Below are 13,778 nucleotides of genomic sequence, written 5' to 3'. Positions count from 1 at the left end.
TCCTTAAGGCTGCCATCCGTTTGTCCGCCGCGCTACGCTGCCACCAACCTTACAGAGTAAAGCTAGAAGCCGTGAGACCACTGATTTTACACTGACTCAATCAGCTGATTCTGTCTGAACCGAAAGAACTTCTTAAAGCGCAATAAGATGATGTTCTTGCAGAAACAGCAGGTGACTGGACGCGTTATGGCTGTAAGTGTGTGAATAGGAACGGGCCGCCTACAGAGAGACGAGATGGAATCACTAAAAGCTGCATTACGGAACCAAAAAAGTCACTCTGACCTAGGAAATGTTCTGTACTAGTCCTCCAACGGCTATAGGAAGAAAATAAATCATTGTCGAGAATCCAGCCTGTTTAATAGAGGTCTGGATCAGTGCTCCACTAATATGAGTTTCTCAGTGGCTGATGCTGATATCTTTAGAGAAATTTATTGTTATTTGTACTACTCTGGGAAAAAAAAAAAAAAAAAAAAAAAAAAAAAAAAAAAATTAAACATTTTACATCTCGTTGCTAAACAGATCAGAAACTCCTAGAGGGTGTTTTATGACAAAAACGATTTATTACAACAGATGCGTCTTATTTTAGTATTATCAATATTCTATTTTAGTTTTTGTAAAAAAATTTTATTAGATTTTTTTTTATTTTAATTTTAGCTAAGGTTTAGTAAATATTCTATCATAGTTTTTGTTAATATCTTGAATGAGTTTTTTTTATTATTTGTTTTCGGTTAAATAATAAAGTAATAAAAGTAAGAAAATAAATAAATGGCAAAAAATAAAAAATTTAGTTTTTGTAGTTTTCTTTATTTTTTAAAAAATCTGTTCCAATATAGTTCTTATTCATTTCCACAGTTAGTATACTTAGTTTTAGTTATTTTATATTATATTTCAAAAACTATAGTTTTATTACAACAGATGTGTCTTATTTTAGTATCATCAATATTCTATTATAGCTTTTGTACATTTTTTTTATTTGATTTTTTGAGGTTTTATTTTAATTTTAGCTAAGGTTTTAGTAAAAATTCTTATTCTATCATAGTTTTTTGTTAATATTTAGAATTGTTTTTCCGGTTAAATAATAAAGTAACAAAAATAATAAAATAAATATATAGCAAATAATAAAAAATAAAACAAAAACTTGTTGAAATTTTCTTTATTTTTTACAAATTTGTCCTCAGTTCTTATTCTTTTCCACAGTTAGTATACTTTCAAAAAAATCATATTTTTTCATTGTGTATTTCATTTCATTTCAATCAAAATGCACATGCAAAATGCAAAATAACTTAAAAATAAGATGTGTCTTATTTCAGTATTAGTATTTTGTCATCAATATTCTATTATAGCTTTCGATCATTTTTTTCATTCGATTTTTTTCTGCATTTATTTTAATTTTAGCGAAGGTTTTAGTAAATATTCTATCATAGTTTTTTTTTATTTGTTTGTTTTTGGTTAAATAATAAAGTAATAAAAAATAATATAAAAAAATAATAAAATAAATAAATGGCAAATAATAATAAAAAAATAAATAAATCAATAAATAAAAAAGAAAAGAAAAGGTTTTTGTAGTTTTCTTTATTTTTTAAAAATCTGTTCCCATATAGTTCTTATTAATTTCCAGAGTTAGTATACTTAGTTGTAATTATTTTATATTATATTAGAAGAGTTTATTTGCAAAAACTGATAACTGTTTTTTCATTGTGTATTTCATTTCATTTCAATCAAAATGCAATTGGGTTAATTTGATAAGTAAAAATAACTAAAAAATACAGCTAACAATAAAACACAATAAAAACATGATAACATAATAAAAAGTTATCTGTTTTTGCAAATGTTTTTGATATATTTAATGCATCCTTGCTAAATAAAAGCATTCATTTCTTTCCAAAAAGTTTGTTTAAAGAAAGAAATATAGGTGAAATATCTGCAGATATATTGCTCTAGCACTAGTCTGGATGGTGTGTGTGTTTACCCGTCTGATCCTGGTCTGGAGGGAGAATTGTCTGATGATATGGAGGTCACAGACGCAACAGACAGCGGCCTCTGAGACGACGGCATGGTGAAGGACCGAACCATTGAACGTGGCCGACTTCCCCGCCGCTCGTCCGAAATGGGAGGCTGAAACACACAACATTTCATCAGTGCTTTAAAAAACACTTTCTTGCTGCAAAAACAGCCATAATTTAGTTTCTATGACCAACTTTTTTCCCCTTTCTCTGACACTAAATGACCTGTGTTGTGACCTCTGTTAGCTAACCTCTGTTCATGTGAAATGAGTAACAACATATGCAAATATATGCTCATTTTTCAGACGCCCTTGAGTTCAGACCACTCACCGACTGGACAGACAGCAACATAATACTAGATTCCTACTGCAAATGGGCCAAACTTATAGTAAGAGTATGTTTTTTTTCTGATTTTAATACAGTTTTTGTTTTCCTTATCGTTCCTTATCTTCCTCCTCCCGGTTGCACAGCTCTGTGCTGTCCTTGAAACACATACGTTGTACGTTCTCAGTCTTTCTCACAGTGTATAGGAGGCTTCGCTGCTAATTCTAGCACCTTCGCAGAGCACGGCGATCAATACCTGCCAGCTAGAGCAGCTATATGCCTGTCTGTCTCTCTCTCTCTCACACGTTTGCTCTCTTTCTCTACCTGTCAGCAGTACTCTTTTGTCCCCATCTTCTCACTCCCAGCATTCTCCTGTCAGGGATCTCAGCATGTCTGTTCGGACCGGAGGAGAGGCGCAATTCTTTACAGTGTGTTTGGGAATGTCTTTGTCACGGTTACAAAGACTTACAATCACTCTGTGCGTTTCAAAATACAGCTGTGGAAATTTCACCCTACTTTTTTTCACTGAAGACAATGTAATGCCTGACCACATTCATCTAAGTTAAGGTTTTTGGCACCAAATGCAAAATAAAATAAATAAAAATAAATAAATAAATAAAAAACGCAAAAAGCAAAAAGCACAAAAAAGCAAGATGCAAAAAAAAAGCAAAATGCAAAGTGCAAAATGCCAAAAAAAGGCTAAATGCTGAGTGCACAATGCAAAAAAAGCAAAATGCAAAAAAGGCAAAATGCTAAGCGCAAAATGCAAAAAGCACAAAAAAAGCAAAATGCTAAGTGCAAAATCCAAAAAAAGCAAATGGCTAAGTGCAAAATACAAAATAAAATGGCAAAATGCAAAGTGCAAAATGCAAAAAGCACAAAAAAAGCAAAATGCTAAGTGCAAAATGCAAAATAAAAAGGCAAAATGCAAAGTGCAAAATGAAAAACAAAACAAAACAAAAAAAATAAAATAATTATATATATATATATATATATATATATATATATATATATATATATATATATATATATATATATTATTATTATTATTTTTTCATATTTATATATTTTTATATATATATATATATATATATATATATTATATATATAAAAACATGAAACAACCATGTCCAGCATATCGAACCTTGTTTCCAAAAAGCAAGGCATATTATAGAGAGCATCACTGAAAAGAATATTTATTTCATCACTCAACAATAGCATTAATTTGATTTATTTTCTTATTTATTTGTTATTTGTGCTACACACATGATAGGATAATATGGATAATACTTTGTAAAAGGAAGAAGGTGAGATGTTTTAAACCAGGGGTCACCAAACTTGTTTCCGGTGTGTCCTGCAGAGTTTACCTCCAACTTTCCTCAACACTCCTGTCTGGAAGTTTCAATTATACCTAGTAACACCTTGATTAGCTGCTTCAGGTGTGTTTGATTAGGGTTGGACCTAAACTCCGCAGGGACACCGGCCTTCCAGGACTGCATCTGGTGACCCCTGTTTAAACTGTATATGGGTCATTACACAATTGCAACAGCATTTCAATTTAAGGTTTTTAAAATGAGACTCATCAATCATATATTAAAACTATGCTGTATTAATGAACTTATCTTCTTTCTCATTTCACACAAGGTCATACTAAATAATAATAATAATAATAATAGGGTGTTTTTTTTTTTTTAAGTAAATTAAACGTAGCATTGACTGGCGTGCTCTTTTGTCAGTGCTGTTAGACCTAATTAAAAGGTAATGAATCTCAGTAACAGCCCTGATGAACTACATGATTAAGTTGGTGGCAGGTGTTGTAAAATAATTACCAGACTTATACGGAAGACAATTTTGATGATAAACCTATGCTAATTTGATTAACAACATAATACCACTGATTAAAAAAAGAATATTAATTAAAATATATAAATATATATAAGCATGTAAACAGACATTTTCTTAATTTTCTCAATGGAAATAACCATTTGAAAGTTGTCTATGGGGAAAAAAATAATTATGAATTTTAGCTCACAATTCAGTCTTTGCTTCTCACAATTATGAAAAAAGGCAAAATTGAGACACACAAACTCTAGACTTTTTTCTGGCAGTTGAGTTTATATATCTTGCATTTAGTTTTTGCCGCAAAATAAAAAAATAACCTTTTTTTTTCTGAAATCTGACTTTACATCTTGCAGTTCTGTTTTTTGTTTCTGCTACAGAATTAAAAAAAAAGTAATTGTAACTTTTTAATCTCAAAATTCTAAGTTTATATGATGCATCTTGTATCTTATAACCCTAATAATAATAATAGTAAAGTCAGAATTGTGAGATAAAAAGTTGCAGTTACCCATTTAATTTTTTATTCTGCGGCGAAAACAGAAAACAAAATATAAAAACAATTGCTAGAAAAAAAGTATTTTTTTTAGATTTCCTACAGTATGCGTTTTCCCCCAAAAAGTTGGAGTTTAAATCTTGCATTCTGTTTTCGCCACAAATGAAAAACGTAATTGCGACTTTTTTCTCACAATTTTGCCTTTTTTTTCTCAGAATTGCAAATTTATATCTTACAAATGTGGCCTTTTTTGGCATTTCTGAGTTCATACGTCACAGAACTTTTTTTTTTTCCTAAAATTCTGAATTTACATCTTACGTTTTTTTTTTTTTGTTCTGCTACAGAATAATAAAAAAGTAATTGTTAAGATTAACTTCTTAATCTCAAAATTTTATATGATGCATCTTGTATCTTATAAGCCTAATAATAATAATAATAAAGTCAGAATTGTGAAATAAAAAGTTGCAATTACCTTTTTAATTTTTTATTCTGTGTAAAACTTAATTGCCAGAAAAAAAAACAAAGTTGTTTTACAATAAAAAAGCACTTATATTTCCATGCATATTATCATGCTGTAGAAGACAAACCAAAAACTATTTAGCCTGATAACACTATCTGTTATTGTTAGGATTTGTATAGTTGACAAATTAGACTCAGTTCTATGAAAGCAAGTGACAGCATTTAAAACTGCAATTGTACATTGTCCCACAATCATCAAACAGCTGCCATGACTTTATTCAGTTCAAAATTTCTATAGTGCTTTTCACAATAGCAGCTTCTCTTCATAAAGCAGTATATATTTAAATAATAATGCATTATATTCCCCAGTGAGCAAATCAAAACAGCATCCCAAGATAGTGAGCAAGAAACCAAGAGAGGAAACCAAAACCCAAAACAGACAAACATGCATGCATGCAAACATGCAACACAGAATGTGTGTAATAGTTCATAGTGATCAGTTTCTACTGTGAGGTAAGAGTCCATCCTGTGGTAATGTGATGCATGCAAGCGAGCTGTGGTGAAGAACATCCATGCATGATGAGAGATGAATGCGTGAAGGCTGATGTTTATGGCTGAGTGAATGATGAAGGCGTGATGCAGCATGATTCAGGCTTTGTTTGTTTGAAAAGTGACTGTCTGTTGGGACTCACTAGTGTTCTGACGCCGTACTGCTTCTCCACCTTCTCTTTGAGCTGTTTGAAACACGCCTCCAAACGCTCGTGAAACGGACGGAGGGCCTCCGTCACCTTCTCGCCGTGGATGCGAACTCCTTCAGCTAGATTAGGGATCTGAATGAGATGCGCACACAAACAAAAGTGAAGAAATTAAGCCACAATGCATAAAACTTCACTATAGTATTCATCATTACAAGGATGTTCCTAAAACAACCACCAAAAATGTAATTATTATTTTAATTATTTCACCTAATAACTTTGTTTTTTTCCCCCTCTACCTTCTATTGCTGTTTTGACAAAAAAATATATAATTTTTTAATTTTTAATTTTAATTTTTAAAGTTGTCATTTAGTTACAGTGAAATAAAATTATAACATAAAATATCAATAAATAAATATTTAAAATATTTAAAAAAATGTAAAAATATAAATAAAACAAAAATAAACAGAGAGGACAAATAATATCCAAAATTACATAAAGAACAACTGTATATTATTAAATTAGCATTAAAATTATATTAACTTGATGAAAAATTATTGCAAACATCTATTGCTCATTGTTTGGTCATAATATTGCATAATAATAATGCAATGTAACTAATTAATTAAAACATGAAATAAAAAATAATTAAGAATTAACCTCAAAATTTAACCTAAAAATTAAATCTTTAATGTGTAAATAATTTAAATAAGGACTTTTAATATAGTATTCATCATTACAGGGATATTTCTAAAACAACTACCAAAAATGTAATTATTATTTTAATTATTTCACCTAATAACTTTGTTTTTCCCCCTCTACCTTCTATTGCTGTTTTGACGAAAAAAAAAAAAATAATAATAATAATAATTTTTAATTTTAATTTTTAAAAGTTGTCATTTAGTTACAGTGAAATAAAATTATATAAAATAAAATATAAATAAATAAATATTTGAAATATTCAAAAAATGTAAAAATATAAATAAAATAAAAAATAAACAGAGAGGACAAATAACATCCAAAATTACATAAAGAACAACTGTATATTATTCAATTAACATTAATATTATATTAACTTAAATGAATAATTATTGCAAACATCTATTGTTCATGGTTAGGTTATAATATTGCATAATATAAATAATGCAATGTTAACTAATTAAATGAAACAAAATCATTAAGCATTCAACTAGATCATTGTGTCTGACCCAGATGTTTTTCTCCTGTCGGAGTGACGTAACCTGCAGCTCTTCTGAACTGATTTACCGAAGCCTCTCTGTTGCCTGTGCATCAGACGCAGTGATTCACCTCGGCCTGAAATATCACTCCGAGGTTCAATTTTCTGTCTTCTACATAAAACCTCTGGCCTGACAGACGCATAAACCAGGCAAACAGCCACTAAAGCACCGGCGCTGGCTTTATTTGCAAGCTACAGTGAAAGACGGATCATATTACACAGGATTTAAAACAAACCTTTGTGCACAAGCATTCGTCGCACAAAGCACTGCCTTCCCAAAGAGTCTCCTGCTAATCGGAACGTACAGAATAAAGTATTATGCATCAAAACACACACACACACACACACACACAATGAATCTGAAATGCTCAGCTAATTGTAAGCTGAGGTGCTGAGGTGCTGCTGTCTCCAGACATTATGAGAGCAAATCATAGCGCTATAAAGATGAGATATTTCTCAACCAAATAAACTCCAACAAGATTCACGTTCAACTGATGCAATGCCGTGCAATGCGATGGAGAGGAGCGCTCTCTTTGACATGTTCACGTCGAAATGGTCATCAACAATGAAAGTAAAGACATCAAGCTTCTCTTTCAAATCTCTCAAAACATCATACTGTTGTTTTATCTCCGAAAGAACAAAAACATTTTGTAACAATTTTCAACCTCAGTATTTTTGTCGTTTCTCGCACAATTACATCAGCGACACATTTACTTGAGATGCAAAATGACATAAAAAGTCTTGATTTCTGTGAAACTAATCAAAGTTAAGTACCTTTATGCTTAGAATATTAATAAATATATGCCAATGAGGTAAGAAAAAATAAAAACTTTATTTAAACAGAAACAAAGTCAAAGTCAAGACTCAACTGGCATGTATTTGCTCTTGTTTTAAGCATAGACACAATTAATGTATCACTACTTTACCAGTTTCTACTTTATCAATGTCATTTTGAACCTCAAGTAAACTTTAATATTTTTAATTGTATGTTTAAGTATTACATTTTTTTCTAGTTTTCTTGTTTTTTTAAAAAAAAAAAAAAAATTAAATATTTTTACATTTTAAATATTTAAACTGTTACATATTTGAATGTTTAATTATGTTTAAATATTTTAAATATGTACATATATTTAATGCATAAAAATTAAAATATTTGAAAATGTTTAATTATGTCTAAATATTTAAAATACTTTAATATTTTTAATGCAAAAACATTTTGCATTAATTATTAAATGCGTCTAATTATTGAAATACCTTTATTGTCTAATTTTGAGTAAATATGTAAAATATTTACATATATTTAACGTATAAATATTTAAAATATTTTAAAATGCTAAATATTTAATTATGTGTTTAATAATGAAAATACTTTAAGAATTTAATGTATAAATATTTGAAATATTCAAATGGTTTTAATTTGTTTAAATGTTTAAATATTTAAAGTATGTTAATATTTTAATGTTTAAATATGTTTAAATATTTTCATATATGTAATACATAAAAATTAAAATATTTGAAAATGTTAAAAGTTAAAGTTAAATATTTGTTTAAATATTATTTTTATTGTTTATTTGTTTACATATTTAAATATTTTTGAAGTTTACATATTTAATGTATGTTCATACTTTAATGTTTAATTATCCGTTTAAATATTTACATATATGTAATGCATACAAATTTAAATATTTAAAAATGTTTAAAGTTTATTTTTTTAAATACTTTAACATATTTAATATATAAATATTTATTTAAATATTGAATTATTTTTATTGTTTAATTATTTGTTTACACATTTTAAAGTTTAAATATTAGTTTAATTATCTGTTTAAATATTTTAAATATTTACATAGATTTAATGTATAAATAATTAAAATATTTGAAACATTTTGAGACGTTTAATTATGTGTTTAATATTTAAAATACTTTAATATTTTTATGTATACATTCTTGAAATATTTAAATGGTTTTAATCTTTAATTATTGCTTTAAATATTTAAATATTTTTAATGCTTACTTTTTTTTGGATCAAGACTTCATTTGTGTTTGTTCTTTCTACATGTGAATGGTTTAATTAACAAGACCACAGTTGATGTGAAAGACAAAAACAATGAAGGCTAATTCATTCTACAGCGTCCTTTAACCCTGATTACATTCACACCGTACTGTAGCATGCATGATCTCCTCAACTTTACCACATAATTATATGAATATAAAATCCATCTAGAAGCAATACGGAGTTGGTTCATGCACAGAGCGAGCGGATCCTCCTGCAGTTCAACAGTCGCGACATTACAGCGGAGGGAGAGACAGAGAGGATTCCCGCTTTAATAAGGGTTGTTAGCACCGCAGGGAATTTCTGAAGGAGACAGAGATACAGACAGATAGAGCAGCGGCGCTCGTGTCTCCAGGGAAACCCAGACCTTTATAACATGATCAGAGCCTGGGAATTCTGGGTAGGCGGCAGAGCAGCAAAACCGCTTTAAACGCAAGCTGCCAGAATCACACAAACACAACTGCAAATATGCCTCATCAACTAACTCTGACTGAAAACAAAACAGATAAGCACATACGCACACACAATGAAGAATTCAAAGCAAGAACGCAGAGAACATCAACGCTTTTCTTCAGCTTGAATGTCTTCCTGGTATAAATGGTAGAACATGTGGTAAAAACACCCAAGGTCATGAGTAAGCTGAAGCTTCTAGTGAAGTTCCTAGTAATCTAGTAATTAGGATTAGAGTAAAACTTTGGACAGTTCTGGACTAGATTAAAGCATCGAGCAAATGTGCATGAATGTACTTCTAAACGTGAGAGTCTTCTCTGCTATGACATTGCTCAAAGTGAACATTTCATGAAATCGTTTACTCACCCTTATGTGATTTTTAATACGGTATGACTTTCTTTATTCTTTTAAAATAAGATATTTTGAGACGGAACTCTATTTTGGAAGTCCATGTGACCCAGTGCTGCTTGCAGTGTTACTATAGTATCATTGAGACACTACTACAGTTTTTATTATTTTGAATAATAATAATAATAATAATAATAATAGTATATATTATATATACTTAATATAAAAATATATATTTATATATTTTTTATATATTAAATCAGTTCTCTCACATTTTCAGTTTTCATTTTAATTTATTTAAATTTGTAGTAATTTATCTGCGTTTCTTTCATTTTAATTTCTGGTTTTAGTTTTAGTTATTTTAATGCACCAAGTTACCATCACCATTTTATAAAGGCAAAAATATATTTACAAAAATGCAAAAAATTTTGTAAAATAAAAGCTTGCAGTCTATTACATCTTTAATCTCTATAAAATAAAATAAAATAAAATAAAATAATGAAGAAGCTGTCCACAAATGTGCTTAAGGTTGTTGTGTACCATTTTATAAAGGCAAAAATATATTTACAAATACGCAAAAAAAAATGTAGTAAAATAAAAGCTTGAAGCCTATTATGTCTTTATTCTCTATAAAATAAAATAAAATAAAATGTCTGCAAATCTGCTTAAAGTTGTTGTGTACCATTTTATGAAGGCAAAAATGTATATACAATTATGCAAAATAAAATAAAATAAAATAAAATTAGAAAGAAACTGTCCACAAATGTGCTTAAGGTTGTTGTGTACCATTTTATAAAGTCAAACAATGAATAAATATGCTAAATAAAATAAAATAAAATAAAATAAAATAAAAAGTATGAAACTGTCCGCAAATCTGCTTGAAGTTGTTGTGTACCATTTTATAAAGGCAAAAATATATTTACAAATATGCAAAAAATTTTGTCAAATAAAAGTTTGCAGTCTATTACGTCTTTATTCTCTATAAAATAAAATAAAATAAAATAAAATAAAATAAAATAAAGGAAAAAACTGTCCACAAATGTGCTTAAGGTTGTTGTGTACCATTTTATAAAGTCAAACAATGAATAAATATGCTAAATAAAATAAAATAAAATAAAAAGTATGAAACTGTCCGCAAATCTGCTTGAAGTTGTTGTGTACCATTTTATAAAGGCAAAAATATATTTACAAATACGCAAAAAATCGAGTAAAATAAAAGCTTGCAGCCTATTATGTCTTTATTCTCTATAAAATAAAATAAAATAAAATAAGGAATAAACTGTCCGCAAATCTGCTTAAAGTTGTTGTGTACCATTTTATAAAGGCAAAAATATATTTACAAATATGTAAAATAAAATAAAACTAAACTAAAATAAAATAAAAAATTAAAATTAAAATTAAAAAAAAATAAAATACAATAAATCAGGAAGAAACTGTATGACAATCTGCTTATGGTTGTTGTGTGCCATTTTATAAAGGCAAAAATATATTTACAAATATGCAAAAGTTCAAAAAGTCAAACTGGAACCCTTGTGCACTCTGAGTGAAGTGACATCTGAATTAATCTGGAGTTCATGTACAAGTCTAAATTCTTGTGATCTGAAAACTAATCACGTATAACATAGAGGCTCGTTTGTGACATTTTTGCACCATTTATGACAATGCAATCTGGCATAAAGAAAAGCATGCTTTGATTTTTCACATGCATCGTCACACAGTCCATCAACACAGCGCTAGATAAACCGCTTGTCATTAACACAGCGAAAACTGGCCACAGCAATCCTCATGCTGCGTTACCAGCTAAAGTGTTTTTGTCAGTGCAAAAGATGCAGGCTAACATGAATGAAAGCAGCTCTCGCTCAGTGAGAGAGCGGCACATTCACACAGATTAGCTGAGTCCTTTTTAAAAGAGACCAATCGGCACAAAGCGAACTTAATCAACAGCTTAAATCTGCAGGGGGATTGTCCTGCCTATTCATCGCTGTTTGACAGAGCATTGATAGAGGTGTGTGAAAAATGTACACGTGGCCTCTTCTACCTTCAGGATGGGGTGTACTGATCAGCATGACACAGAAAAAGCGGCTTGTGTTTGTGTCAAATAAAAAATCTGTGATTGCATTAACAACACAGTCATTAATGACAAACACATTAATCATCTGCTGGTATAAATGGAGCTGAACACTGACAAATCTATAACATTTAAACTTTATAAGTGTAAGTAACAGTAAATGCATAAGAAAAAAAGGCAGTTTCTGTGTGTGTATAATAAAGTCAGAGCTTTTCTGAACTGCGTTTCATGCCATCTCCACAATTGATTTGTGCGAATCAGCTTGTCGTCGTCGTCTTTGCAGAGAAGCGCATCTTTAAAACACATCTGAGGTAAGACAAAGCAAGAGGCGTATTTCATTCGGTGACAGGATGACAGGTGCTGTAACTCATCTCATGCAAATGTCCTGACCTGACACGAATATGTGAAAAAAAATAAAACGTTATAAAAAGCTCTAGTCAAAAACAACAAGACTGATACATGCAACAAATGGCATCAAACAGCCTTCATGTCAGAAATACATTCGGGTTGTTTTACAAAACGGTCTCGCTTTAATGTGTAAATAATGACTGAGTGAATATCAGAACTGCTTTTTGTTTTTAAATATATTTTTTTCCAACTTCTGTTGCTGTGTGGGTTATTTAGTTTAGTAAAGTTTATTGGGTTTATGAATTAATATTCTAAATAAGTTAATTTTATGTTCTATTTTCATTGTAATTATAGTTTAAATCTTAGGAAGTTTGCTTTTTTGTTATTTGCTGTTTTTTAAATTTTAAATTATTTTTTATTTTATTTTTTTTTTTTGTTCAGTTTAGGTTATTTTAGTACATCAATTTAAACTAAATTAAAATGAGAAATGTTGCAAGTAGCAGAAAGTAAACATTTTTTTTTATTATTTAATTTAATCTGTTTTTATTTAATATTTAATTTCAGTTAATGTTTATTCTATTTGAAGAAAGATTTTTTTTCCATTACAGAGTGTTCCAGCCCTTTAAAACATTAATATGATAAAATGAAAAAAAAAGAAAAGAAAGAAAGAAAAAAGAGAAATGCTGCAATTAGCAGAAATTAAACATTTTTAATTTTTTTTTAATTGAATTCATTTTTTTATTTAATATTTTATTTCAGTTAATGTTTATTTTATTTTAAGTAAGAATGTTTTTCCAGCCCTTTAAAATATGTGAAAACAGCTAAAACATCTCTATGTGATAAAATGTAAAAAAAAAAAAAAAAAAAAAGTTGCAAGAAATGTTGCAACTAGCAGAAATTTAATCATTTGTAATTTTTAATAGTATTTTTTAATTTAATATTTTATTAAAAGTGCTAAAACATCTCTATTAATATGATAAAATGTAAATAAAAAAATAAAAAAAGAGAAATGTTGTAACTAGCAAAAATTTATTATTTTTTTTTATTTAATAGTTACTGTTTATTTTATTTTAAGTATTTTTTTTAATGGTTTCAAATTTACGTTAACTATAATAACCCTGCTACATGAACAAACATATTTTGTTTTGTTATAAAAAAAATATTAAACTTTTTTTGCTAATAAAAATACAGAAAAAATGCTAGTACTCTATTATGTCTTTGTTGTCTATGAATATACTTTAAATGTATTTATAAATAAGTATTTACAGTATAATAACCAATACAATAAAGTCAAAATAAAGAAAGTGTCCCAAGGTTAAGCATCAATAATCTATTATGAATAAACATGAACAAACAATAAATAAATGTGTATTTATAAACCATCATTAACATTGAAATAACCTAGATAAATAAATACAGTAAACAGCTGTTGTTTTTCTTTAGTTTATGACAGCTAAGGCA

The 13,778-nt window shown here is 28.6% G+C and overlaps 1 protein-coding gene across 2 annotated transcripts in view; it reads right to left on the bottom strand.

Annotated features, from left to right (window-relative positions):
- Positions 1-13,778, bottom strand: part of dock1 (dedicator of cytokinesis 1) — a 302,275-nt gene that overhangs the window by 11,792 nt on the left and 276,705 nt on the right. For both annotated transcript variants that reach the window (XM_051123710.1, XM_051123711.1), the window contains exons 47-48: positions 5,811-5,948; positions 1,970-2,115 (exon numbers count right to left, since the gene is read on the bottom strand). In XM_051123710.1, coding sequence (XP_050979667.1) covers positions 1,970-2,115; positions 5,811-5,948 — 284 coding nt within the window. The remainder of the gene's footprint in view (positions 1-1,969; positions 2,116-5,810; positions 5,949-13,778) is intronic.

The sequence above is a fragment of the Labeo rohita genome, chromosome 12 (assembly GCF_022985175.1).
Source record: "Labeo rohita strain BAU-BD-2019 chromosome 12, IGBB_LRoh.1.0, whole genome shotgun sequence".
Lineage (NCBI taxonomy): Eukaryota > Metazoa > Chordata > Actinopteri > Cypriniformes > Cyprinidae > Labeo > Labeo rohita.
This window is presented reverse-complemented; position numbering and strand designations above follow the sequence as displayed.